At 44.9% G+C, this 26,904-nt stretch overlaps 1 protein-coding gene across 1 annotated transcript; it reads right to left on the bottom strand.

The window, feature by feature from the left end:
* Nucleotides 1-3,392: 3,392 nt before the first annotated feature.
* On the bottom strand, nucleotides 3,393-5,243 carry LOC311107467 (4-galactosyl-N-acetylglucosaminide 3-alpha-L-fucosyltransferase 9-like). The gene has a single exon (XM_084149961.1). The coding sequence runs from the start codon at nucleotides 5,219-5,221 to the stop codon at nucleotides 4,151-4,153; it is 1,071 nt and encodes a 356-aa protein (XP_084006087.1). The 5' UTR covers nucleotides 5,222-5,243; the 3' UTR covers nucleotides 3,393-4,150.
* Nucleotides 5,244-26,904: the final 21,661 nt, after the last annotated feature.

The raw sequence follows: 26,904 nt of genomic DNA, 5'->3' as shown, positions 1-26,904 counted from the left end.
ACATGCTGGTAGAACGGATTTAAGTTTCCCTGCATTAAAGTCCCCGGCTACTAGGAGCGCTGCATCTGGATGAGCGTTTTCCTGTTGATTAATGGCCTTGTACAACTCATTCAGTGCAATCTTAATGCCAGCATTGGTTTGTGGTGGTAGATAGACAGCTATGAAAAATATAGATGAAAACTCTCTTGGTAAATAGTGTGGTCTACAGCTTATCATAAGATACTCTACCTCAGGCGAGCAAAACCTCGAGACTTCCTTAGTATTTGATTTTGTGCACCAGCTGTTGTTTACAAATATACAGAGACCGCCACCCCTCGTCTTTCCGGAGTCTGCCGTTCTGTCCTGCCGATGTAGCGTATAGCCTGCTAGCTGAATGTTGTCATTGTTGTCGTTCAGCCACGACTCCGTGAAACATAAGATATTACAGTTTTTAATGTCCCGTTGGTAGGATAACCGTAATCTTAAATCGTCAATTTTATTCTCAAAAGATTGAACATTGGCTAATAGGATTGATGGGAGAGGCAGTTTACTCGTTCGCCGTCGGATCCTTACAAGGCACCCGGATCTGCGTCCACGATATCTCCGTCTCTTCCTCACGCGAATGACGGGGATCTGGGCCTTGTTGGGTGTCTGTAGAATATCCTTCGCGAACGCCTCGTTGAAGAAAAAGTATTCGTCCAACGCGAGGTGAGTAATCGCTGTCCTGATATCCAGAAGCTCTCTTTGGTTATAAGAGACGATGGCAGAAACATTATGTACAAAATAAATTACAAATAACTGCACCTGTTTGAACTCGTTACCTGTATAAAAGACACCTGTCCACACACTCAATCAAACAGACTCCAACCTCTTCACAATGGCAAAGACCAGAGAGCTGTGTAAGGACATCAGGGATAAAATTGTAGACCTGCACAAGGCTGGGATGGGCTACAGGACAATAGGCAAGCAGCTTGGTGAGAAGGCAACAACTGTTGGTGCAATTATTAGAAAATGGAAGAAGTTCAAGATGACGGTCAATCACCTTCGGTCTGGGGCTCCATGCAAGATCTCACCTCGTGGGGCATCAATGATCATGAGGAAGGTGAGGGATCAGCCCAGAACTACACGGCAGGACCTGGTCAATGACCTGAAGAGAGCTGGGACCACAGTCACCAAGAAAACAATTGGTAACACACTACGCAGGGAAGGACTGAAATCCTGCAGCGCCCGCAAGGTCCCCCTGCTCAAGAAAGCACATATACAGGGCCGTCTGAAGTTTGCCAATGAACATCTGAATGATTCAGAGGAGAACTGGATGAAAGTGTTGTGGTCAGATGAGACCAAAATCGAGCTCTTTGGCATCAACTCAACTCGCCGTGTTTGGAGGAGGAGGAATGATGCCTATGACCCCAAGAACACCATCCCCACCGTCAAACATGGAGGTGGAAACATTATGCTTTGGGGGTGTTTTTCTGCTAAGGGGACAGGACAACTTCACAGCATCAAAGGGACGATGGACGGGGCCATGTACCGTCAAATCTTGGGTGAGAACCTCCTTCCCTCAGCCAGGGCATTGAAAATGGGTCGTGCATGGGTATTCCAGCATGACAATGACCCAAAACACACGGCCAAGGCAACAAAGGAGTGGCTCAAGAAGAAGCACATTAAGGTCCTGGAGTGGCCTAGCCAGTCTCCAGACCTTAATCCCATAGAAAATCTGTGGAGGGAGCTGAAGGTTCGAGTTGCCAAATGTCAGCCTTGAAACCTATGACTTGGAGAAGATCTGCAAAGAGGAGCGGAATAAAATCCCTCCTGAGATGTGTGCAAACCTGGTGGCCAACTACAAGAAACGTCTGACCTCTGTGATTGCCAACAAGGGTTTTGCCACCAAGTACTAAGTCATGTTTTGCAGAGGGGTCAAATACTTATTTCCCTCATTAAAATGCAAATCAATTTATAACATTTTTGACATGAGTTTTTCTGGATTTTTTAGTTGTTATTCTGTCTCTCAGTGTTCAAATAAACCTACCATTAAAATTATAGACTGATCATGTCTTTGTCAGTGGGCAAATGTACAAAATCAGCAGGGGATCAAATACTTTTTTCCCTCACTGTATCCAAATCTATGTTCTACAGTAACCCTGAATGGTGACTATGTGAACTATCTTGTCATCTTTTTGGCTAACCACATTGGACTGAAATCCTGCAGCGCCCGCAAGGTCCCCCTGCTCAAGAAAGCACATATACAGGGCTGTCTGAAGTTTGCCAATGAACATCTGAATGATTCAGAGGAGAACTGGAGGTGGAAACATTATTCTTTGGGGGTGTTTTTCTGCTAAGGGGACAGGACAGGACAACTTCACAGCATCAAAGGGACGATGGACAGGGCCATGTACCGTCAAATCTTGGATGAGAACCTCCTTCCCTCAGCCAGGGCATTGAACATGGGTCGTGCATGGGTATTCCAGCATGACAATGACCCAAAACACATGGCCAAGGCAACAAAGGAGTGGCTCAAGAAGAAGCACATTAAGGTCCTTGTTACGGATACAGGTATCCTGTGTCTTTTTGTGTTTTTCCTCTCCTTCTGCCCTAATCACAGGTGTCCTGTATGTTCCTGATTGGTCGTTGGGGTGTCTGCTGATTGCTAAGGTGGACCAATCAGTGAACATTCCTCTGCATTGCACCACCTGTTTCTGGTTTTTCAATCACACATCCCATTGTTTAAAAGCCGGTCAGTTGGGTTTGTTGTGAGAGACTATTTTTCGTATGTGAGTATGGTTACTGTGGTGTCCTGTGTTTTGTGTACTCACTAAGTTGTTGGGTACTCTGTTCAAATAAACCTACCATTAAAATTATAGACTGATCATTTCTTTGTCAGTGGGCAAATGTACAAAATCAGCAGGGGATCAAATACTTTTTTCCCCTCACTGTATCCAAATCTATGCTCTACAGTAACCCTGAATGGTGACTATGTGAACTATCTTGTCATCTTTTTGGCTAACCACATTGGAACAATCTAATCTTTAAAGGTATCTCATTTAAAAAAGTTAAAAGTATAGTCCCATTTTTTTCAGGAATGTGTGCCCATGGCGAGGTGTGCCCATGGGACAGGAGGCAGACTAAGGTTTTGAATGTAAGTCTTGCTGCATTACAAGTGTTACCAGTTTAGAGTTTTGTACTAAGTGTTTTTAAAATTCACCATATAGCCTACTTCTGAAAAATAGTACCAAAGCAAATGAAAAAATGTAATATTAATATTACAGGACTGTATGCTGCTACATGTGACTTCCCACACAAAAACACCCACACACATGACCACATAGGAATGCTGTCTGGCAGGAAAGAGTTAAGCGTTTTCTCGATTTGTTTGTAATAGAATCATTAACTTCAAGGAGCCACAGAATAGTCTCATCTAAAGATGTGCCAGCATTTATTGGGTACAACAAGGACCTGTGCACACATACACCTACAGTATCCGAACACCACGCCATTTCAAATCAAATCAAATTGTATTTGTCACATGCGTTGAATACAACAGACCTTACCGTGAAATACTTACATACAAGCCCTTAACCAACAATGCAGTTCAAGAAAGAGTTGAGAAAATATTAACTAAATTAACTAAGGTAACAAATAGTGTTGGCTAACATTTGCATAGTTTGTGGATGACAGGTAAAACACAGGACACTTTCAACAAGTCACACCCAAATAATTCAAATACTGAAAACAGAAATAGATTTCTTGAAAATGTGTTCTCAGTAAAACTTAAATGTTTGTCTAGTACAGTCCTAACAAACAATCTTCTATCTGGAGCTGAAGGATGGGACTAAAAACAAACAAAAGATAACTATTGTAAAATATACTGTGTCCATAAAATGGATATAGTATAAACTGGAAGTAGAAGCCCAAGTGTTGTTGTCCATTAGTTTACTCCAATTAGGGGAGGGGTGGTATGGTTAGGGGAAAATATATTTAAAAATACATCATTTCTATATGTATTTACAAAATAAATATGGGGGATTGGAAATGATGCAGACAATTATATTGATGGAACCCACAATTTATATGCAATATTAAAGCTGATCTAAGCCTTAAACATTTAGGTTGGCATTTCCAAGGTGCAGTACTCTTCATAAAGCCGGATTGTTGACCATTGCAAGAAGACCAATCAGCCCCAAAACCATGTATTAAGATTATGAAAAACTCTGTATCCTTTATTCTTTTGAACGTAACCACATGCTCGACAAGCATGCTCATTTCCAAATTTCCCTCCCTGTACTTTAAAGTTCCTTCGCCAGCTAAAGTACTTCAAGTACTCTGTATCATTCTTGTCGAGGAAAAGAAGCCGATCCGCCAGTTCCTTTTGAGAAGAGAAATCATCCACATGGATGAAAGAATCCCCTGGGACAACGGCTTCGTAGTTTTGCCTGGGTGGACCGAGAACAACAGGCACCGCTCCCAACATCAAGGTGTCAAACAGCTTCTCTGTCATATAGTCTTGGTGGACAGAGTTTTCGAATGCCAGGTAGAATTTACAGCTTGACACAATCTGTCCCTTGTCCTCTATGTATTTACCAAAATGTCGCCCAAAGGTCTCTACCTTCACATGCTTATTTAGCTCATTGAAGACCGATACTCTTTTGTGGTTTGTGTTCCAGTGGCTCACAACCCAGCAGACTAATTTGTCCTTCTTCGGCAGCTCAAAGATTTTATCATCGCTGGTCACCTCAACGAGCAACCCATAAGGCACATAAATATCAGAACTCAGTCGATAACTCGCAGTCAAATTGAACAAGTGGTCAAGACCAGGGATCCTGTTTGTGTATGTTGGTGATTCCATATTGTACCATACCCATTTTTGGAACCATGGACGTGGCTCTTGTGGCATGTCTTCCAGGTTCGTGGCGATGTTCCTATGATGGAACATGACGACATTTGCCTTCTGGTAAAGGCTTCTGTTTGCTGTTAGACGACAACCTTTGATGTTGTCGAAGGAGGCACAAGAGTGCAGATCAAACTTAAAACCAAATGGCCACATCCAGATCAAGACTATAGTGTCTTTGTCGCCATCCTCAGCTTGAGTCTGGGCATGCTGGTCATGTGTCTTGGGGGTTTGGTTGGGCACCTGTGTCTGGTTCCTTTCCTGTTGTACACCAGGGCAAGCACAGAAAGCCTTACCCTTCTGGGATGCCTGGTCTGCAGGGCATGGGAGGGAGATGGTGATGGGTGTGTAGTACATCAATAATGTACCTAGGAAACACACCACTACCAAGCTGCCAATTACAGCAGGCCGTAGAAAGCCATGCAAAGCTGCAGAGGACATACCTTGACCCTTTAAAAGAGAGAAAATACTGTTGAAAGCATTTCGCACCATGCAAGAACTTGCATTGCAAAACACATTTCAGGCATTTTGCATTCAACAGTGCCTTACTTTAGAACTTGTAGTTCGTTTTTACTGTGATCTAAGTATTACCCTGTTATTTAATAAAATGTCATAAGTCTTTATATATTAAACCAAACCAAACATTGTACATAACTTTTTACAATATTACTGAATACACTCCCCTCCGTCTGTACTTGGACAGTAAAGCTAAAATTCAATATTTGACTCTCTACTCCAACATTTTGGATTTGAGAAAAAATCAAAATCATATGAGGCAACAGTACAGAATGTCACCTTTTATTTGAGGGTATTTTCATACATATCTGTTTTACCGTATAAAAATTAAAGTGAATAGATAAGCTGTTTCTGAACACTTCTAAATTAATCCTGATAATGCAATGATTAAGAAAAATCATCAATGTTTCATATTAAAGACTTAATGTAAAATACTTTATATTACATACTAATGCATATTGTATTATAATAAATTCCTCCTCCCCAAGTTATCAAACTTACCTTGTTATCAAAACTTCCTGGACAAGAAGAAGAATGTTGTTACACTGTCTGTATAGAGTATGTATACAATCCAGCCTGATGTAGAGATGAGTGAGAGAGAGCCTTCTCTTAAACAGGGATATGTATTCAGGTAAAGGGGTGTGGCTGAAGTTCGTTGTTCATACTTCCCTATCACCTGGTGTGAACTTCAGGAAGTTTCAAAAAGTTTTATTCCCCCCATTTGGAATAACAATATTTTGCTGTCACTCCAAACCCTTTAATTCTTTGAGTTGGCCAAGTAAGAACATCCATGTCTTTAATTACATGTTTAATGATGAAGGTACCTGTTCCTTTCAGTATATGCTGAAAGCGTTCTCTCTACCAGGTTCTTGTTATTTTCTGTATCCGACTTAGTTCAGCCATGAAAACATATGGAGTACCATATGTAATGGGAATATTTAAGATGAATAAAGATCATATGTACATTTGTTTCCTGCTAGAATGCGGTATTTTTTCTAGATTAGAACTCAATTTCCCAGAAACCCCAACTCTCATAGGCAGTCGGTCGGGACTGACGTGTACATCAGGGAATGCCTGCCTGCGGAAGGTAGCTAGCAAGTGGAAGACGCGAACGAACCACGACAGACGGTTGTGAATCGAGAGGGATTTTTGAAATCGTTGAAAAACAAACAAACTTTACTCGATGTGGCGGAGGTTCGGCACGGTCGTGCTGTGAATGGGTCAGAGATGGTAGGAGATAGTGATGGAGAGGAAAGTGAAGCAAGTATGGAACATAGTGGTACAAATAAAGGAGGGAGTAAGAAAGAGAAAAATAAAGCGGGAGAGAACGGGAGTAGAGGTATGAAGGGGAGCGAGAGGTCTATGGAGGTAGAGCGGAGGCAGAAAAGGAAGTTTGAGAGAAACCTAGCTTCCAACGCTAGCGGAAGTTCGGAGGTAGGAACTGCAGAGGAAGGGCAAGATAAGACATAAGAGGAACATGGAGGTGAGGAGAAGCATAAAGTGATTATTACGTTTAAGGAGGAAGGGGGAGTTGGGGGGATGAGTCCGATAAGATTGACGGCTGTGATAAAAGAGTTGATTGGGGAAGTTGTTAATGCTAATGTAAGAGCGTCTGCTAAATGACGTAAATGTAAATGTAAGTGTTAAGAGATGGGAGATTGTTGGTGTTCTGTAAGGACATGGCGCAGAGGGAAAAAGCTATCGGAGTGAAGCAAATAGGGAAGTGTAAGGTGGAGCCGAGCAGCTGGACTGATCAAGCAGTGAAGTAAAGGGGTGATAACAGGAGTGCCTGTGAGTGTTAGCATTAAAGAGGTAAGGGATTTGAGAGGGGGCGTTCTAGTGAATGTACAAAGATTGCAAGCAACAAGGGGTGGAGATAGGGTTGATAGCACGTCTATTCTGTTACATTTCAAGGACCGGGTACTGCCAAATAAGGTAACAATAGGATATATGAGTTATTATGTGAGGGCTTATATACCGAAGCCTTTAAGATGTTATAAATGCCAGAGGTTTGGGCATGTGGCAACAGTCTGTAAAGAGAAAAAGAGGTGTGCCAGGTGTGGAGGGGAGCATGAGTATGGGAAGTGTAGAGATGGTGTACAACCAAAGTGTTGCAACTGTGGGGGTGCTCATAGTGTGGCATATAGTGGGTGTGAGGCTATGAAGAAGGCAGTGGCGGTGCAACAAGTGAGAGTGGAGAGAAGGGTGTCATATGCTGAGCCAGTGAGGGTGGTCCAGGAGAGAAGGGTGTCATATGCTGAGGCAGTGAGGGTGGTCCAGGTCCAGGGAGATACAGGTTCAAGGGAGAGATGGGTAGGAGCATCTAGACCGGGGATTACGGGGCAGGTAGGCAGCGATATGGTATACATAGAAAAGAGAAAGCTGGTGACGTTCATAGCAGGAGCTATCAATAGCACTGATAAAGTAAAGTCTAAAACGGAGAGGATTAAACTAATAGTGAAAGCTGCTGGGAGACATTTGAGTATGACAGGGTTGACATGGGAAGAGGTTCGAGATGACCTCAATCAGCCGATGGTGGAGTCATGTATTACTGGATCTTAGTTTTGGTGTTAGTACTACAATGGAATGCTCGAAGCCTGTTGGCTAATGGGCAGGAATTCAAGCAGTTCATTGTTGATATGCTAGCTAAGCCTGATGTGATTTGTGTGCAGGAAACATGGCTCAAACCGAATTTGGAGTTTATCATACAGGGATATGTAGTGGTTCGTAGGGACGGAGATATAGGGGGAGGGGGGGATGTGCCACCTTCATTAAGCAAGGAATTCCCTACAAGATGATAGGCAAAGGGATTGAACAGGAGTATGTGGTGGTGGAGGTGTGGATGAGAGGAAGGGTGCTAGTGGTAGTGAATTACTATAATCCGTGTCAGATGTTGGACATGGAAGTGCTGGAGAGGGTGGAGGGCCAGGAAAGAAGTAAGATAATGTAGTGTGGGGATCTGATAGAAAAGAAAGATCTGGTGTGCCTGAATGATGGCCGAGGGACCAGGATTGATGTAGCCACAGGGAAAGAGTCTGCCTCGGTCCTCACTCTGGTATCTAGTGTGATGGCAGGAATATGTGAGTGGGAGGTATGGGAGGAGTCGACAGTAGGGAGCATCCTGACTGGTTGCATCACCGCCTGGTATGGCAACTGCTTGGCCTCTGACCGCAAGGCACTACAGAGGGTAGTGCGTACGGCCCAGTACATCACAGGGGCAAAGCTCCCTGCCATCCAGGACCTCTATACCAGGCGGTGTCAGAGGAAGGCCCTCAAAATTGTCAAAGACTCCAGTCACCCTAGTCATAGACTGTTCTCTCTGCTACCGCACGGCAAGCGGTACCGGAGTGCCAAGTCTAGGTCCAAAAGACTTCTCAACAGCTTCTACCCCCAAGCCATAAGACTCCTGAACAGCTAATCATGGCTACCCGGACTATTTGCACTGCCCCCCCACCCCATACTTTTTACGCTGCTGCTACTCTGTTAAGTATTTATGCATAGTCACTTTAACTCTACCCACATGTACATATTACCTCAACTACCTCAACTAGCCGGTGCCCCCGCACATTGACTATGCAACGGTACCCCCCTGTATATATAGCCTCCCTACTGTCACTTTATTCTATTGTATATATAGCCTCCCTACTGTCACTTTATTTTTACTTCTGCTCTTTTTTTCTCAACACTTTTTTTGTTGTTGTTTTATTCTTACTTTTTTTGTTTAAAATAAATGCACTGTTGGTTAAGGGCTGTAAGTAAGCATTTCACTGTAATGTCTGCACCTGTTGTATTCGGCGCATGTGACCAATAAAATTTGATTTGATTTGATTTGATCATTACCCCATAGTATATACAGTAGGCCGGAGGGAGGAGGAGGTGTCAGTGGATGGAGTAGGCAGGTGGGTGTTTGGAAGGATCAGTTTCAGGAGCTGAGTGAGCAGGTGATGGCTCGGGTGGATATGAGAGGGGATGTAGATAGTATGAATAACTGGTTGAGAACAGCTTTAGTGGGGGCAGCTACTGAGGCTATACCTAAGAGTTCAGGGAGGGGGAGGAGGAAAGCAGTCCCATGGTGGAAGGAGGAATGTGGGGCAATGGTGAGGAGTAGGAACAGGGCATTTAGATTACTGAAAAGAACGCATAACTTCCGACATCTGATTCAGTATAAGCAGGCCCAGGCCATGGTGAGGAGAACTATCCGTCAGGCAAAGAGGTCATGTTGGCATCGGTTCTGTGACACCATTGGAAGGGCGACACCTGTGGGAGAAGTGTGGGGGATGATTAAGAGGATGAGCGGGATCAGAAGGGAGTGGGATTATCCAGTGTTGACGAGTGGGGAGGATGTGGCAGTAACAGATGAGGAGAAAGCAGAGATGATGGCCAAAGCATTTGTCCAAGTGCATAGCTCCGCAAATATGTCAGAGGAGAGGCAGAGGGGTAGAGAGAACACAAGAGAGGAGCATCCTGGAGTGCTGGAAAGGAGGGAGGATGTAAATGATGCGTTGAGTGCACCATTTACCAGGGCAGAGGTGAAAAGAGCAATAGGTAAGGGTGGGTTAACTTCACCTGGGAAAGATGAGGTGTGCTATGTTATGTTGGCTCATCTTAGTGATGAGGCACTGGATAAGGTATTGGTGTTGTACAACAGAGTGTGGGAGGAGGGGAAACTACCAGGCAGTTGGAAGGAGGCAGTAGTGGTACCAATCCGGAAGCCCGGGAAGGACCCAACGAAGCCATCAAGCTATCGGCCAATAGCTTTAACATCACATGTATGTAAGATTATGGAACGTATGATTACGGAGAGGCTAACTTACTTCCTGGAGAGCAGAGGGCTAGTAACGCCACATCAGAGTGGGTTCAGGAAGGGTAGGGGAACTATGGATCCAGTGCTCTGCTTAGAAGCAGAGGTCAGGAAGGCTCATGTGAACAAGGAGACTGTTGTAGCTGTCTTTTTTTATGTGGAGAAGGCATATGATATGATGTGGAAGGAGGGGTTGTTAATCAAGCTTGATATTATGGGGGTAGGAGGAAGAATGTACAACTGGATAAAGGATTTCCTGTTTGGAGGGTCTATCCAGGTGAGGGTGGGGCAGTCTTTATCAGGCAGCTACTTGGTGGATAATGGTACACCGCAGGGGAGCGTGATTAGTCCTCTGTTGTTCTCAATCATGATCAATAATGTTTACTCTCAGGTACAGCCAGATATAGGGAGGTCGTTATTTGCAGATGATGGTGCCTTATGGAAGAGGGGAAGAAATGTGCCATACATAGTCAGGAAGGTACAGGAAGCAATTGATGAGGTAGAGCGGTGGGCATTAATGTGGGGATTCAGGTTCTCTGTAGAGAAAACTCAAACAGTGTTCTTTACCAGGAGGAAGGTGGGAGATGAGGTATACTTGAGGTTATATGGGAGAAACTTGGAGAGGGTGGGGGCCTTCAGGTTCCTTGGGGTATACTTTGATACTAGACTGACCTGGGCAGAACACATTGAGAGAGTGGTGGGAAAGTGTAAGAAGGCGCTAAATGTGATGCGCTGTCTGACGGGAAAGGAGTGGGGGGCTGGGCGTTCCTCATTGAAGACCATGTATGTTGCATTGATCCGATCTGTAATAGATTATGGAAGTATAGCATATGGTTCGGCAGCCCGGACTCAGAATATGTAGTGGGGCGTTTCGAACGTCCCCAGTGGCTGCATTACAGGTGGAGATGGGGGATATGCCGTTGCAGATTAGGAGACAGCAGCAGGCAATTAATTACTGGGTCAACTTACAAGGACATGGGGTGTCTCATCCTGCGAAAGGGATTTTACAGGCATGCTGGGAACATGAGCGAAGACCGAACACAAGCTTTGGTTTGGTGGGTAATACCCAGGCGAAGGAGATGGGACTGTATGGAAGGGAGTTTAGTCCAACGGTAGTTATTCCTGTAAATCCACCATGGCTACTCCCGTCTCCAGTAGTTGATCTAGAAGTGTTGGAGAGACTACAGAAAGATAGGGAGGGTGTTGATCCAGCTGATTTCTTTAAGAGACGTCTGGAAACTATCAGGATTTTGTGGCCATTTACACAGATGGTTCAAAAGATCCAAGGACAGGACATACTGGGTCAGCATTTGTAGTGCAGGAATGTGGGGTGGATGTCAGGAAAGGTATTACAGATCATCTGGCTGTATATATACGGCGGAGCTGATGGCCATACTGTTGGCCTTGCAGTGGGTGGAGGAAGTTAAGCCAGACAGAGTAGTTATTTGCTCTGATTCATGTGCAGTGTCAATGAGTCTCCTGTCTTTTAGCTCACGTAGCAGACAAGACCTGCTTTATGAGGTTCTACAAACCCATGGCAGGATTAAACAAATGGTTATTCAGATAAGATTTACTTGAGTTCCAGCCCAACCGCTGATAAACTCCACTGAAGAAGAAGAAGCCATGAACATCAACATCCACTCTGCCTCTGAAGGCAGTCTCTAGGCTGCGGGAAAATTTGACACTGATATTGGATGTGATAACAGCTACGTTCAAAATTGAAAAGAAGATACATCGATTCCATTTTACAATATTTTCAGAACAGGTAAAAATGTAATACATTAGTTATACATCTCGTTTTTATATTGAAACAAAACGTGTTTATGTTGTTAGCCAGAAAGTTAGCAATGGCGACACTGTAACACTCTGGCTCTATGGACGTTGATTTTGAGCCAGGGTTGTTCATTTTTCTTTTGGGTGTATTTCATTTGGTGGTGTTGGGTAGGGGTGAGTTTCATTTGTTTGTGTTTTTGGTAATTTGGTTAATGACTCCCAATCGGAGGTAACGAGTGTCAGCTGTTCGGCTCGTTATCTCTGATTGGGAGCCATATATATTCTGTGTGTTTTCACCTTGTGGTTGTGGGTTATTATTTCTTTGTAGCTGTTAGTCGTATTCAGTTTAGAACTTCACGTATCATTGTTTGTTGGTTTCTTCGTGGTTACTTTAATTAATAAAGTCATCATGTTCACTCGCAACGCTGCGCATTGGTCCAATCCTTCAGACGATCGTGACAGAATAACCCACCACAAGAGGACCAAGCGGCGTAACAAGCGGCAACAGGACCTACCTACGCAGGATGTATGGACGCCTCCTAAGGATTTTTGGACTTGGGAGGAGATTCGGGCTGGAAAGGGTCCTTGGGCACAACCGGAGGAAGATCACCGCCCTCGTGAAGAGCTGGAGGCAGCTGCAGCCGAGAGGAGGTGGTATGAGGAGGAATATCACCGCCCTCGTGAAGAGCTGGAGGCAGCTGCAGCCGAGAGGAGGTGGTACGAAGAGGAAGCGCGGAGTCGAGGCTGGAAGCCCGTGGTTACTCCCCAAAAAAATTTTGGGGGGGGGCACATGGCTTGGGCGCCTGGGCAGCAGGAGGCTGCCACAGGTAGAGCTGGAGAGAAGGCTATCGGATTACGGGAGCCATTGGCGAGTAGAGGGAGGGAAGTTGTTGTGGCACGGCATGAGAGACTGAAGTGTGTTCCCAGTCTGGTCCGGTCCGTTCTTGATCCCCAGTTAAGGCCAGTGGTGGGTGTTCCCGGTACGGGCCGGTCTGTTCCTACTCCACGCACCAGGTCCACGATGTGCGTCGCCAGCCGGCCAGAGTCTGCCGTCTGCCCTAGGGCATCTGAACTGCCCGTCTGCCAAGCGCTGCATAAGCCGCCCGTCTGTACTGAGCTTGCAAAGCCGTCCGTCTGCCATGAGCCTGCAGAGCCGTCCGCCAGACAGAATCAGACACCTGCTATGGAATCAGCAGGAGCCGACGCAGCCCATACTAGACTGGAAGCTCAGGTTCGGAACCAGAAAGAGCAGATCCTGCAGATGGGAGCCGCCCTGCTGGAGGTGATGACTGCTATCCGAGGCTGGGGTCCGCCTCCACCGCCAGCCTCCCAGCCAGCACCATCAGCCAGCCATGAGCAGCCAGATCCGTCAGCCAGCCATGAGCAGCCAGATCCGTCAGCCAGCCATGAGCAGCCAGATCCGTCAGCCAGCCATGAGCAGCCAGATCCGTCAGCCAGCCATGAGCAGCCAGATCCGTCAGCCAGCCATGAGCAGCCAGACCCGTCAGCCAGCCAGGATCCGCCAGAGCTGGCCAGCCAGGATCCGCCAGAGCCGGTCAGCCCGGATCCGCCAGAGCCGGTCAGCCCGGATCCGCCAGAGCCGTCCCGCCAGGATCCGCCAGAGCCGTCCAGCCAGGATCAGCCAGAGCCGGCCAGCCAGGATCCGCCAGAGCCGGTCAGCCCGGATCCGCCAGAGCCGTCCCGCCAGGATCCGCCAGAGCCGTCCAGCCAGGATCAGCCAGAGCCGGCCAGCCAGGATCCGCCAGAGCCGGCCAGCCCGGATCCGCCAGAGCCGGTCAGCCCGGATCCGCCAGAGCCGTCCCGCCAGGATCCGCCAGAGCCGTCCAGCCTGGATCCGCCAGAGCCGTCCAGCCTGGATCCGCCAGAGCCGTCCCGCCAGGATCCGCCAGAGCCGTCCAGCCAGGATCCGCCAGAGCCGTCCAGCCAGGATCCGCCAGAGCCGGCCCGCCAGGATCCGCCAGAGCCGTCCCGCCAGGATCCGCCAGAGCCGTCCAGCCTGGATCCGCCAGAGCCGTCCCGCCAGGATCCGCCAGAGACGTCCCGCCAGGATCCGCCAGAGCCGTCCCGCCAGGATCCGCCAGAGCCAGCCAGCCAGGATCCGCCATCTAGTCAGGTGCTGCCCCTTAGCCCGGTGCTGCCCTTTAGCCCGGTGCTGCCCCTTAGTCCGGTGCTGCCCCTGAGTCCGGTGCCGCCCCTTAGCCCGGTGCCGCCCCGTAGTCCGGTACTGCCCCTTAGTCCGGTGCTGCCCCTTAGTCCGGTGCTGCCCTTTAGCCCGGTGCTGCCCCGTAGTCCGGTGCTGCCCCTTATCCCGGTGCTGCCCCTTAGGCCGATGCTGCCCCTTAGTCCGGGGTTGCCCCTTAGTCCAGGTGGGGTTAGGTGGAGGGTGGTCATTGGGAGGAGGCTACCGAAGCAGGTTGTGACTGTGGTGGGGTGGGGATCACGACCGGGGCCAGAGCCACCACCATGGACAGACGCCCACCCAGACCCTCCCCTAGTCCTATGTTGGTGCGCCCGGAGTTCGCACCTTTAGGGGGGGGTACTGTAACACTCTGGCTCTATGGACGTTGATTTTGAGCCAGGGTTGTTCATTTTTCTTTTGGGTGTATTTCATTTGGTGGTGTTGGGTAGGGGTGAGTTTCATTTGTTTGTGTTTTTGGTAATTTGGTTAATGACTCCCAATCGGAGGTAACGAGTGTCAGCTGTTCGGCTCGTTATCTCTGATTGGGAGCCATATATATTCTGTGTGTTTTCACCTTGTGGTTGTGGGTTATTGTTTCTTTGTAGCTGTTAGTCGTATTCAGTTTAGAACTTCACGTATCATTGTTTGTTGGTTTCTTCGTGGTTACTTTAATTAATAAAGTCATCATGTTCACTCGCAACGCTGCGCATTGGTCCAATCCTTCAGACGATCGTGACAGACACATGGTTGTGACATCCTTAAGCTACAGTATCTACAGTAGCTAGCTAGCTAACGTTAGCTAATGATCTTAACATTAATTTCTCTGCCTGGTAAAAGATTAGATTGCAATCTGACGATACCTAGCAAGCTAAGTTGGTAGCTACATTAGCTAACCATCACACTTGTGGAAAAAAAACAGAGTAAAAGCATTGCATTCATGGAAAATAGCTTGGGTTTGGCTTGCTTGGTAATGTTATTCCTTTGCCCTTCAGACTCAAATACTGGGTATGGCCCCTTGCATTTCTTGACGTAGCTGGTAGTCCTCCTTAACTAGCTAGCTATGTAGTTAGACTAGCTAGCTAGTAATATCTTTCAAACAGACCTTGTTTTGTGAAATATTTTTAAGTACATGTGCCTGATTTAGATTGCCCAGTGCAAGTGGTGCTAAATGTGCACCAAAGGAGAAAAAAAATGATACTATGAGTATGATGTGTAGGCTACAGTAATCACAGACAACCCATTCAATTTCTTTTTTTTATTCAAAAACAACTACTGAATTTCATTCAGTTAACTGGAGAGGTTCCAACAAACTTGATGCACCATAGTGAACGTCTGTCAGGAGCTCTACCGGGGCAGTCCTGTTAAATCTCTTATATACAGACAAGTTATATTTGCATTATTTAGCTTATTCATTCATAATTAATTCATCATTAACATTTGCTTCATTCATGTGACAGACCAATACTGGGTCATGCATGTGACAGATGTATACCTCACGAGGCTTCTTCTCTCTAAGCTGACACCATGAAACTGAGATATCTTTCGTTCTCAAAACAAGGGTTTGGGCGTACTGCCAAATTGCAGATACTGATAGTGAGGATTCATTCAATCAGTCACTTGCATGAACACAGAAAACGGGTATTAGAAAAGCACAAACATAGAACACAGAAATTGGTAAATAGAAAGCACCAACATAACATTTTCCATCACATGTGCATGAGACCTTCTGCATGAGAATCCTTATAAATGATCGACTACATAAAATAACATGTACTGAAACAAAATATATTCCTAACGGTGTTGTTTACATGTTTTTTTATAGGACTCCAGTTTTGAACAGCAGCAGTCCCCACTTGCCATGGGCAGAGGAGTTAGAAGGGGAAGAGGTAGGAGGAAGACTGAGGGCTGCCCAACTGACAGAAGAGAGGCAGGCCCAGATGGTTGGTAAAAATCTTTCACTTGCGGTTCTGTTTACCCGTTTCACAATATTCAAGCCATATTACTCAATAGTTGACTTAATTCAGTTGTTTTATTCACTATCTATACAGGCTAAATTGAGAGAGCTGTCCTTTGAAGACAGGGGAGAGGTGCTGCAACAGGTCGCTACCCGTCTACCTGGAGTGATGTTTGACATAATGGATTTGCGGAGGCCTATCCCAGGATCTCCAGACCGAGGACAGCCCTGCCTGAATTGCTGAGAGATGCCCACTGACCTGGAGAGGAAGTGCTGGAGCCAGATGTGTGAGCAGGACGGCACACATGGAACTTTTTTGTCTGGATGAGGGGATTTTGCGGCTAGTCCAAATTGTAAGAAATGGCATGTTGGCCGATTTGCAGACCACGAGGAGTACCGACATCAGTATGGAGCCCTGGGCCAAGGGAACAGAGTGGTGATCCCTAGCTGTTGTGTGGCGTGTTCGAAACAAATATGCTGATCCCCTATGGCAATACACTGGCTTCATTTCTAATAGGCTGTAGAGCTCTGATGTCCTCACTGCGGAAGACAGCACAATAAATCAACTACTGGCACCGCAACAAAGCCGATAACAATATGGACAATTTTTATTTAATATAACGTCCGGCAGTACTACCAGAGACAGCTCCAAATACAGGCTGCTAAATACTTGAATATAAAAAATCCTGCACTTTACAACTGCTGCTATTTCAACAGTGCACTATTCTTTTTATTTATTACCAAGTATGTCTACATAAAAATTAAACACGTTCCACTACAATATTCTTTATTTGTATCCCAATTAGGAATAATATTCCATGATATAGTTGTGATTTTTTCAAACTAATTCTGGGCAATAGCGGTTCAGTACTTTAACAGTTCAGTATTTCATAGGAATGTTAGTCTTATTTGTCATGCCAATTTTTCACAACTGCTATTGCTTTATTTTCAGAAGGATACAGAGACTCGTACAATTTCTATAATAAACCTTTATTTGACCTGATCAGTGTTTCATACTGTATGTACACCAGGGTCATCATCCCTATTCCTGGACATCTACCCTCCTGTACGTTAGGTAATTGTGGGGCTTGCGCAGCAAAAGCCCCAGCGTCAATCTTCGACCTTCTTCTTCTTCACAACCACACAACTGCTGACCAAATCTAGTGACCACAACCACATAACTACTGACCCCAACTTCTGACCACACAACTACTGACTATCGATGGGGATTTCACTATTCAAATAATATAATCCAAGTTCAACTTTTTTCACTACCACAAAAATACTTTAAAAGAGCTTTAGCGAGCCCTACAACTTTACTTGTAAAGTTACAATCTAGTTATTATTACTGTGGGGCTTGCGCAGCAAAAGCCCCAGCTTCAAAAGCCCCACACTACTCCTACACCATTTAAGATAGAAACACTGTTCAAACTTTAAAACGTGGAATGGTCTCACTCGAGTTGCTTGTTTACACATTTTTTATATACAGTGAGGGAAAAAAGTATTTGATCCCCTGCTGATTTTGTATGTTTGCCCACTGACAAAGAAATGATTGGTCTATAATTTTAATGGTAGGTTTATTTGAACAGTGAGAGACAGAATAACAACAAAAAAATCCAGAAAAATGCATGTCAGAAATGTTATAAATTTATTTGCATTTTAATGAGGGAAATAAGTATTTGACCCCCTCTCAATCAGAAAGATTTCTGGCTCCCAGGTGTCTTTTATACAGGTACCAAGCCAATTATCTCGTAACTCTACGCAGCAATTACATCTGCAAGTCTCTTGGGGTATGTCTCTATAAGCTTGGCACATCTAGTGACCACAACCACACAATATCTGACCACAACCACACAACTTCTGACAAAAACTACACAACTTCTGACCACAACCACACAACTGCTTACCACATCTCTTGACCACAACAACTGACCACAACCACACAACTTCTGACCACAACCACACAATTGCTGACCACAACCAACCAACTTCTGACCATAACCAACCAACTTCTGACCACAACCACACAACTACTGACCACAACCACACAACTTCTGACCACACAACTACTGACCCCAACCACACAACTACTGACAACACCCACACAACTTCTGACCACATCTAGTGATCACAACCACATAACTACTGACCACAACTACACAACTTCTGACCACAGCCACACAACTTCTGACCTCAACCACACAACTGCTGACCACATTTAGTGACCACAACCACACAATGTCTGACAAAAACCACACAACTTCTGACCACAACCACACAATTTCTGACAAAAACCACACAACTGCTGACCACAACCACACAACTGCTGACCAAACCACACAAATTCTGACCACAACCCGACAACTACTGACCACAACCACACAACCACACCACTGCTTACCACATCTATTGACCACAACCACACAACTACTGACCACACAACTATTGACCACTCAACTGCTGACCACAACTACTGACCACAACCAACCAACTTATGACCACAACCACACAACTACTGACCACAACCACACAACTACTGACCACAACCAACCAACTTCTGACCATAACCAACCAACTTCTGACCACAACCACACAACTACTGACCACAACTACACAACTACTGACCACATCTAGTGACGACAACCATGCAACAACCATACAACTTCTGACCACAACCACACAACTGCTGACCACAAGCACACAACTACTGACCATAGGCATACAACTACTGACCACATCTAGTGACCACAACCACACAACTACTTACCATACAGTGGGGAAAAAAGTATTTAGTCAGCCACCAATTGTGCAAGTTCTCCCACTTAAAAAGATGAGAGAGGCCTGTAATTTTCATCATAGGTACACATCAACTATGACAGACAAATTGAGGAAAAAAAATGCAGAAAATCACAATGTAGGATTTTTAATGAATTTATTTGCAAATTATGGTGGAAAATAAGTATTTGGTCACCTACAAACAAGCAAGATTTCTGGCTCTCACAGACCTGTAACTTCTTCTTTAAGAGGCTCCTCTGTCCTCCACTCGTTACCTGTATTAATGGCACCTGTTTGAACTTGTTATCAGTATAAAAGACACCTGTCCACAACCTCAAACAGTCACACTCCAAACTCCACTATGGCCAAGACCAAAGAGCTGTCAAAGGACACCAGAAACAAAATTGTAGACCTGCACCAGGCTGGGAAGACTGAATCTGCAATAGGTAAGCAGCTTGGTTTGAAGAAATCAACTGTGGGAGCAATTATTAGGAAATGGAAGACATACAAGACCACTGATAATCTCCCTCGATCTGGGGCTCCACGCAAGATCTCGAAGGAGTGGCTTCGTAAGAAGCATTTCAAGGTCCTGGAGTGGCCTAGCCAGTCTCCAGATCTCAACCCCTTAGAAAATCTTTGGAGGGAGTTGAAAGTCCGTGTTGCCCAGCAACAGCCCCAAAACATCACTGCTCTAGAGGAGATCTGCATGGAGGAATGGGCCAAAATACCAGCAACAGTGTGTGAAAACCTTGTGAAGACTTACAGAAAACGTTTGACCTGTGTCATTGCCAACAAAGGGTTTATAACAAAGTATTGAGAAACTTTTGTTATTGACCAAATACTTATTTTCCACCATAATTTGCAAATAAATTCATTAAAAATCCTACAATGTGATTTTCTGGATTTTTTTTCCTCATTTTGTCTGTCATAGTTGACGTGTACCTATGATGAAAATTACAGGCCTCTCTCATCTTTTTAAGTGGGAGAACTTGCACAATTGTTGAATTTTTACCAAAAAGTTCTATTTTGGTTTCATCTGACCATATGACATTCTCCAAATCCTCTTCTGGATCATCCAAATGTACTCTAGCAAACTTCAGACGGACCTGGACATGTACTGGCTTAAGCAGGGGGACACGTCTGGCACTGCAGGATTTGAGTCCCTGGCGGCGTAGTGTGTTACTGATGGTAGGCTTTGTTACTTTGGTCCCAGCTCTCTGCAGGTCATTCACTAGGTCCCCCCGTGTGGTTCTGGGATTTTTGCTCACCGTTCTTGTGATCAGTTTGACCCCACGGGGTGAGATCTTGCGTGGAGCCCCAGATCGAGGGAGATTATCAGTGGTCTTGTATGTCTTCCATTTCCTAATAATTGCTCCCACAGTTGATTTCTTCAAACCAAGCTGCTTACCTATTGCAGATTCAGTCTTCCCAGCCTGGTGCAGGTCTACAATTTTGTTTCTGGTGTCCTTTGACAGCTCTTTGGTCTTGGCCATAGTGGAGTTTGGCGTGTGACTGTTTGAGGTTGTGGACAGGTGTCTTTTATACTGATAACAAGTTCAAACAGGTGCCATTAATACAGGTAATGAGTGGAGGACAGAGGAGCCTCTTAAAGAAGAAGTTACAGGTCTGTAGTTCTCCTGAGTGGCGCAGTTGTCTAAGGCACTGCATCGCAGTGCTAACTGTGCCACTAGATCCTGGTTCGAATCCAGGCTCTGTCGCAGCCGGCCGCGACCGGGAGACTCATGGGCGGCGCACAATTGGCCCAGCGTTGTCCAGGGTAGGGGAGGGAATGGCCGGCAGGGATGTAGCTCAGTTGTTAGAGCATGGCGTTTGCAACGCCAGGGTTGTGGGTTCGATTCCCACGGGGGGCCGGTATAAAAAAATATGTATTCACTAACTGTAAGTCGCTCTGGATAAGAGCGTCTGCTAAATGACTAAAATGTAAATGTAAATGTCTGTGAGAGCCAGAAATCTTGCTTGTTTGTAGGTGACCAAATACTTATTTTCCACCATAATTTGCAAAGAAATTCATTAAAAATCCTACAATGTGATTTTCTGCATTTTTTTTCTCAATTTGTCTGTCATAGTTGACGTGTACCTATGATGAAAATTACAGGCCTCTCTCATCTTTTTAAGTGGGAGAACTTGCACAATTGGTGGCTGACTAAATACTTTTTTCCCCACTGTATGTGGTAAGCAGTGGTGTGGTTGTGGTCAGAAGTTGTGTGGTTGTGGTCAGAAGTGTTGTAGTTGTCAGTAGCTGTGTGGTTGTTGTGGTCAGTAGATGAGTGGTCAGTAGTTGTGTGGTCAGAAGTTGTGGTTGCGGTCAGACATTGTGTGGTTGTGGTCACCAGATGTGGTAAGCAGTTGTGTGGTTGTTGTCAGTAGTTGTATGGTTGTGGTCACTAGATGTGGTCAGTAGTTGTGTGGTTGTGGTCAGTAGTTGTGTGGTTGTGGTCAGTATATGTGTGGTTGTGGTCAGTGGTTGTGGTCAGAAGTTGTGTGGTTGTGGTAAGCAGTTGTTTGGTTGTGATCAGAAGTTGTTTGGTTTTTGTCAGAAGTTGTGTGGTTGTGGTCACTAGATGTGGTCAGCAGGTGTGTGGTTGAGGGCAGTAGTTGTGTGGCTGTGGTCAGACGTTGTGCAGTTGTGGTCAGTAGTTGTGTGGTTGTGGTCAGTAGTTGTGGAGTTGTGGTCAGAAATTGTGTGGTTGTGGTCAGAAGTTGTGTGGTTGTGGTCAGCGGTTGTGTGGTTTTGGTCAGTTGTTGTGGTCAATAGATGTGGTAAGCAGTTGTGTGGTTTTTGTCAGAAGTTGTGTGGTTGTGGTCAGACATTGTGTGGTTGTGGTCAGTAGTGATGTGGTTGTGGTCATTAGATGTGGTCAGTAGTTGTGTGGTTGTGGTCAGTAGTTGTGTGGTTGTGGTCAGTAGTTGTGTGGTTTGTGGTCAGAAGTTGTGTGGTTGTGGTCAGAAGTTGGTTAGTTGTGGTCAGTAGTTGTGTGGTTGTGGTTAGAAGTTGTGTGGTTGGGGTCAGTTGTTGTGATCACTAGCTGTGGTAAGCAGTTGTGTGGTTGTGGTCAGAAGTTGTATGGCTGTTGTCAGTAGTTGTGTGGTTGTGGAAACTACATGTGGTCAGACGTTGTGTGGTTGTGGTCAGTAGTTGTGTGGTCAGAAGTTGTGGTTGTTGTCAGTGGTTGTGGTCACTAGATGTGGTCGGCAGTAGTGTGGTTGTGGTCAGAAATTTTGTGGTTGTGGTCAGTAGTTGTCGTCAGCAGTTGAGTGGTCAGTAGGCGTGCTATCTGAAGTTGTGTGGTTGTGGTCAGTAGTTGTGTGGTTGTGATTAGAAGTTCTGTGGTTGTGGTCAATATATGTTGTAAGCAGTGGTGTGATTGTGGTCAGAAGTTGAGTGGTTGTGGTCAGAAGTGTTGTAGTTGTCAGTAGCTGTGTGGTTGTTGCGGTCAGTAGATGAGTGGTCAGTAGTTGTGTGGTCAGAAGTTGTGGTTGCGGTCAGACATTGTGTGGTTGCGGTCACCAGATGTGGTCAGTAGTTGTGTGGTTGTGGTCAGTGGTTGTGGTCAGATGTTGTGTGGTTGTGGTCAGAAGTTGTGTGGTTGTGGTCAGCAGTTGTGTGGTTGTGGTCAGTTGTTGTGGTCAATAGATGTGGTAAGCAGTTGTGTGGTTGTGATCAGAAGTTGTGTGGTTTTTGTCAGAAGTTGTGTGGTTGTGGTCAGACATTGTGTGGTTGTGGTCACTAGATGTGGTCAGCAGGTGTGTGGTTGAGCTCAGTAGTTGTGTGGCTGTGGTCAGATGTTGTGTAGTTGTGGTCAGTAGTTGTGTGGGTGTGGTGAGTAGTTGTGTGGGTGTGGTCAGTAGTTGTGGTCAGTAGTTGTGTGGTCAGTAGTTGTGTGGTTGTGGTCATTAGTTGAGTGGTCAGTACTTGTGTAGTCAGTATTTGTGTGGTTGTGGTCAGTAGTTGTGTGGTTGTGGTTCTGGTCAGTAGTTGTGGTCAGTAGTTGTGTGGTTGTGGTCTGTAGTTGTGTGGTTCAGTTGTTGTGTAGGCAATATTTGTGTGGTTGTGGTCAGTTATTGTGGGCACTCTCTTCACCCGGCCTGATAATTTTTGCCTTCTGTTTCTGAGTATCCATAGCAACAGCTCCATTTAGGCTGCTCAATGATGACAGAGACCTGTTAATAGACATCAGGTAGCAACTTTTTGTCACTCAAACAGCTGTAACTTTGTATTGGTAGAAGCTATTCCAAATCCGCTTTATCCAATCAGAGGGGTACAGCCCCGCCCTCCACGTTAGAGACAGGCAGTTATGTTATTTAGAGCAGGGCGCATGATCCTGGAAAAGGAGGACAAAGCTGTTAAGCAATAGAAATCTTCTCCTTATCATTCCTGGTCGTCCAGACCGGGAAAGTATTCTTAATCTTAATGCTAGCTGTTCGGTCTGAAACAGATTGACCAATCATGGGAATTTCAATAGCTATGAAGACATTAATTCCCGTGAGTCAAGCGTTACTAGGCAACAGAAGCCTTGGCAACACTGCTCCCTTTTGGCAAAAGCAAGTGTGAGAAACATGCTAACATACAGTACGTTTGTGCTTTAATATTAACTAAATACTGCACTCTAACCCACAAAACGTATTTGCTAGATTCATGATAGTGCTGTTAGACAAAGCAAGGAAAGTGAACTTCAAAACGTGATGTAGTTTTATTGGAATTTGTAGCTGTTGGTAAATAATTAATCTGCTTGCTTCTGACATGATTTACTGCAGCTAGAAAGAGAGTAGTTGATAGGTTACTAAAACAGCTCTATTCCTAATCTGTTTTCGGATTTGACAAGCAGAGAAGTAGGGGAAGATCTCATACCCTGTACGTTTTTGTCTGATTTGGTTGGTTCGTGGTCAAAACAGCAGTTGTTTAGAAAAAGTTGGGAGAAAATGTGGTAATGCAGTTACTAAAAGAGCTGTACCGTAGTGAATATTTTGGTCCCGCAAACAGATATGAATAGCATTTACATGTTTACATTTTAGTCATTTAGCAGATGCTCATGTCCAGAGCGACTTACAGAAGCAACTAGGGTTAAGTGTCTTGCTCAAGGGCACATCGGCAGATATATCACCTTGTTGGCTCTGGGATTCGGTTACTGACTGTTGTTGCAAATTCGTCCTTATACTAATCAAAGAACCAAAGTATTTCAGTTTTTGTAGAATGAAGATAGACTTTATTACATACTTAATAGAGCCAAGGTGGTTTGCAAAACATCTGATTGTCCACCTCCCAGTTCTCAGTTTATATAGTAATTTTACATTCATTTTAGCTTAAAACCCCTCCCCCTTGGGTTCCCCCACCACTGTTGGTGGTGTGACCAATCAAGCTTTGTCATGCACAAATAACAGCCCTGTCATGTAAAAATAATCATGTTCAGTTTGAACTTTGTTCAACGCTGGCTCACCCTGGCTTGACGCTCAAGGAGAGACAAAGTGTTCAGTCACTGATAAGATAAGACAACCGAAGACAGGTCAGATGACCAGAGAACAAACACATAAACCCAGTGAGAGAAACCAATTACGTTCTTGCCTAGCAACAGAGATGTATCCATGTTTAACCCTGGCTCTGTGTTTGTTGATTAACCATGTCTATCCCATAGTCCACTGAAAAATCCTCATCATATGGTTAAAATCTAACATGGCCATTTCCTGGCTCTGTTTCACAATTCCCTGAGCTATTTCCTTGCTCTGTTTCAGGCCTCTTCTTGTCATGTTGTGATTAACTATTTAACCATACATTGTTAGCTTTTCATTATGTAATTAACTATGCTTACTATGCTTAACTGGAATCACATTCACATTTTCTCCTAACACACAAATGGACTATAAATACATAACGTTACCAATTAGTTACCCTGACCAAATGGACAGCGCACATAGGCTGTATGCATCTGCTCTTATTAGTAGCCTACAGTTGATCAGACTGAAAAATGGTATTGTTTTCATTCCATACAGCATGTCAGATCTCTAATGTTTAGGTGTAGCCTAGGCTGCTGCAACATTTATTTCATGAGTTTTTGCTTGTGTCTGTCCCTGTGATTATGTGTTATCATCTTTGCTAAATAAATACTGGAGGAAAGTGGAAAGCCTACTTGTGTCACACCCTGATCTGTTTCAACTGTATTTGTGCTTGTCTCCACCCCCCTTCCAGGTGTCGCCCATCTTCCCCATTATTATCTGTGTATTTATACCTGTGTTCTCTGTTTGTCTGTTGCCAGTTTGTCTTGTCTCGTCAAGCCTACCAGCGTTTTTCCTGTGATCCTGTTTTTCCAGTCCCTGTTTTCTAGTCCTTCCGGTTCCGACCATTTCTGCCTGCCCTGACCTCGAGCCTGCCTGCCGTCCTGTACCTACCTGACTTTGACCTGGTTTACGAACTCCTGCCTGTCCTCGACCTGCCTCTTGCCTGCCCCCCTGTTTTGTTAATAAACATCTGTAATCCGAACTGTCAGCATCTGGGTCTGATCCTGAGTTCTGAGAACTTGAGCGTGCGTGAAAAAATGTGCTGCGTCAACATCTCTCTTTAATCTAACTTTTAAAGGATGATTCGATGGAAGCTATCAAATCATTCGGAATTGATTTCGACATCCCAGAAAATACTGTCGAAAGTTCCATATGTTCAGCAAGTAAAGCATCGTAACGTGCAATTACTGCTGCAAGCTCCTTGTAGTTGCACTTGTTAGTGGAACTTTCCCTCTCTTCTTGTCCTCTAAAAGCTAATTCTTGCATGCCCAAAAATGCAGTGGTGTTGATAAGCAGCTTGAGAACATCCCTGTTTCTTCTTACTTTCTTGTTGTGTTGCGCAGTTTGAATACACCTTCGTCATGATCGATGCAGCTTTTTCCCAGAAGCTTGAATCTGATGTTGGCATTTATATGCTCCCTGCTTTTGTTTTGCCATTTAGCTGAACGATCAATGTTCTTCAGGTCACTGTACCCCTCTTTCACCCAAGGCTCAGACTTTCCAAAAAGCAGGCAAGGCCAGCAATACAGGCGGCTTGATGAAAGGCTCCCTGTTAACCAGCTATACTGTTGATACCAGTTGGTATTGAACGCCCTCACCTTTTCATCCTTCTTCATGAAACTGATCTCAGGCAGAGGTCGACCCTCGGTTTTAATTCGCACCTTTTCCATGTACCCCAGAGAATGAAAGGGGTTCTTCAACAAGCCAACAAAATGTGCGGTTGTGTTGGTGGCGAAAACTGCACACTCGAGCTGGTAGCTACTGCGACTTGCTACTGAAGTTAGCAAGGCAAATTGAAATAAATTGCACTAACTGGACACAAAAATAAAGTTCTAAAACCAAGAAAACAATTTATAATCCACCTCCTCTGTCTCCTGTAATTTGAAGAACCTAGTTTGAATTGAATAATCTCCCAAAAATGCTCAACTATCACTTTTCAATCTATATCCAATAATGTCACCAACTCACCAAGCGTTACAGTTCGACACACTCAATCTGGTGCGCCTGGCACCTACTACCATACCCCGTTCAAAAGCACCTAAATCTTTTGTCTGGCCCATTCACCCTCTGAATGGCACACATACACAATCCAAGTCTCAATTGTCTCAAGGCTTGAAAATCGTTCTTTAACCTGTGTCCTTCCCTTTATCTACACTGATTGAAGTGGATTTAACAAGTGACATCAATAAGGAATCATAGCTTTCACCTGGGTTCACCTGGACAGTATACAGTATGTCATGAAAATAGCATGTTTTGTACACTCAGTGTATATGGGTAATGCAAAATCTAAATGGTTCGTTCCACCAATTCAGTGCCTCTTGAGAAGTGTAACTTGGTCAACAAAAACATTTGATCTCACCTAATTTTAACATTCTGTCATAAAGACCACATGGTCAACTTCATAAAAACACGTTTTGCCATCTCAAGAGGTTACATTTTAAAAGATACTATAGTAAGTGCCTATTAAGTGCCAAATAAAGTAACAGAGTTCACCGTAACAGGGTTCACGA

This window comes from Coregonus lavaretus (assembly GCF_964263955.1).
Source record: "Coregonus lavaretus genome assembly, chromosome: 32".
Classification (NCBI taxonomy): domain Eukaryota; kingdom Metazoa; phylum Chordata; class Actinopteri; order Salmoniformes; family Salmonidae; genus Coregonus; species Coregonus lavaretus.
This window is presented reverse-complemented; position numbering and strand designations above follow the sequence as displayed.

Bases quoted from the DNA above. Each gene is read 5' to 3' on its own strand.
- LOC311107467 (XM_084149961.1), bottom strand. From the start codon at position 5,221: ATGTACTACACACCCATCACCATCTCCCTCCCATGCCCTGCAGACCAG.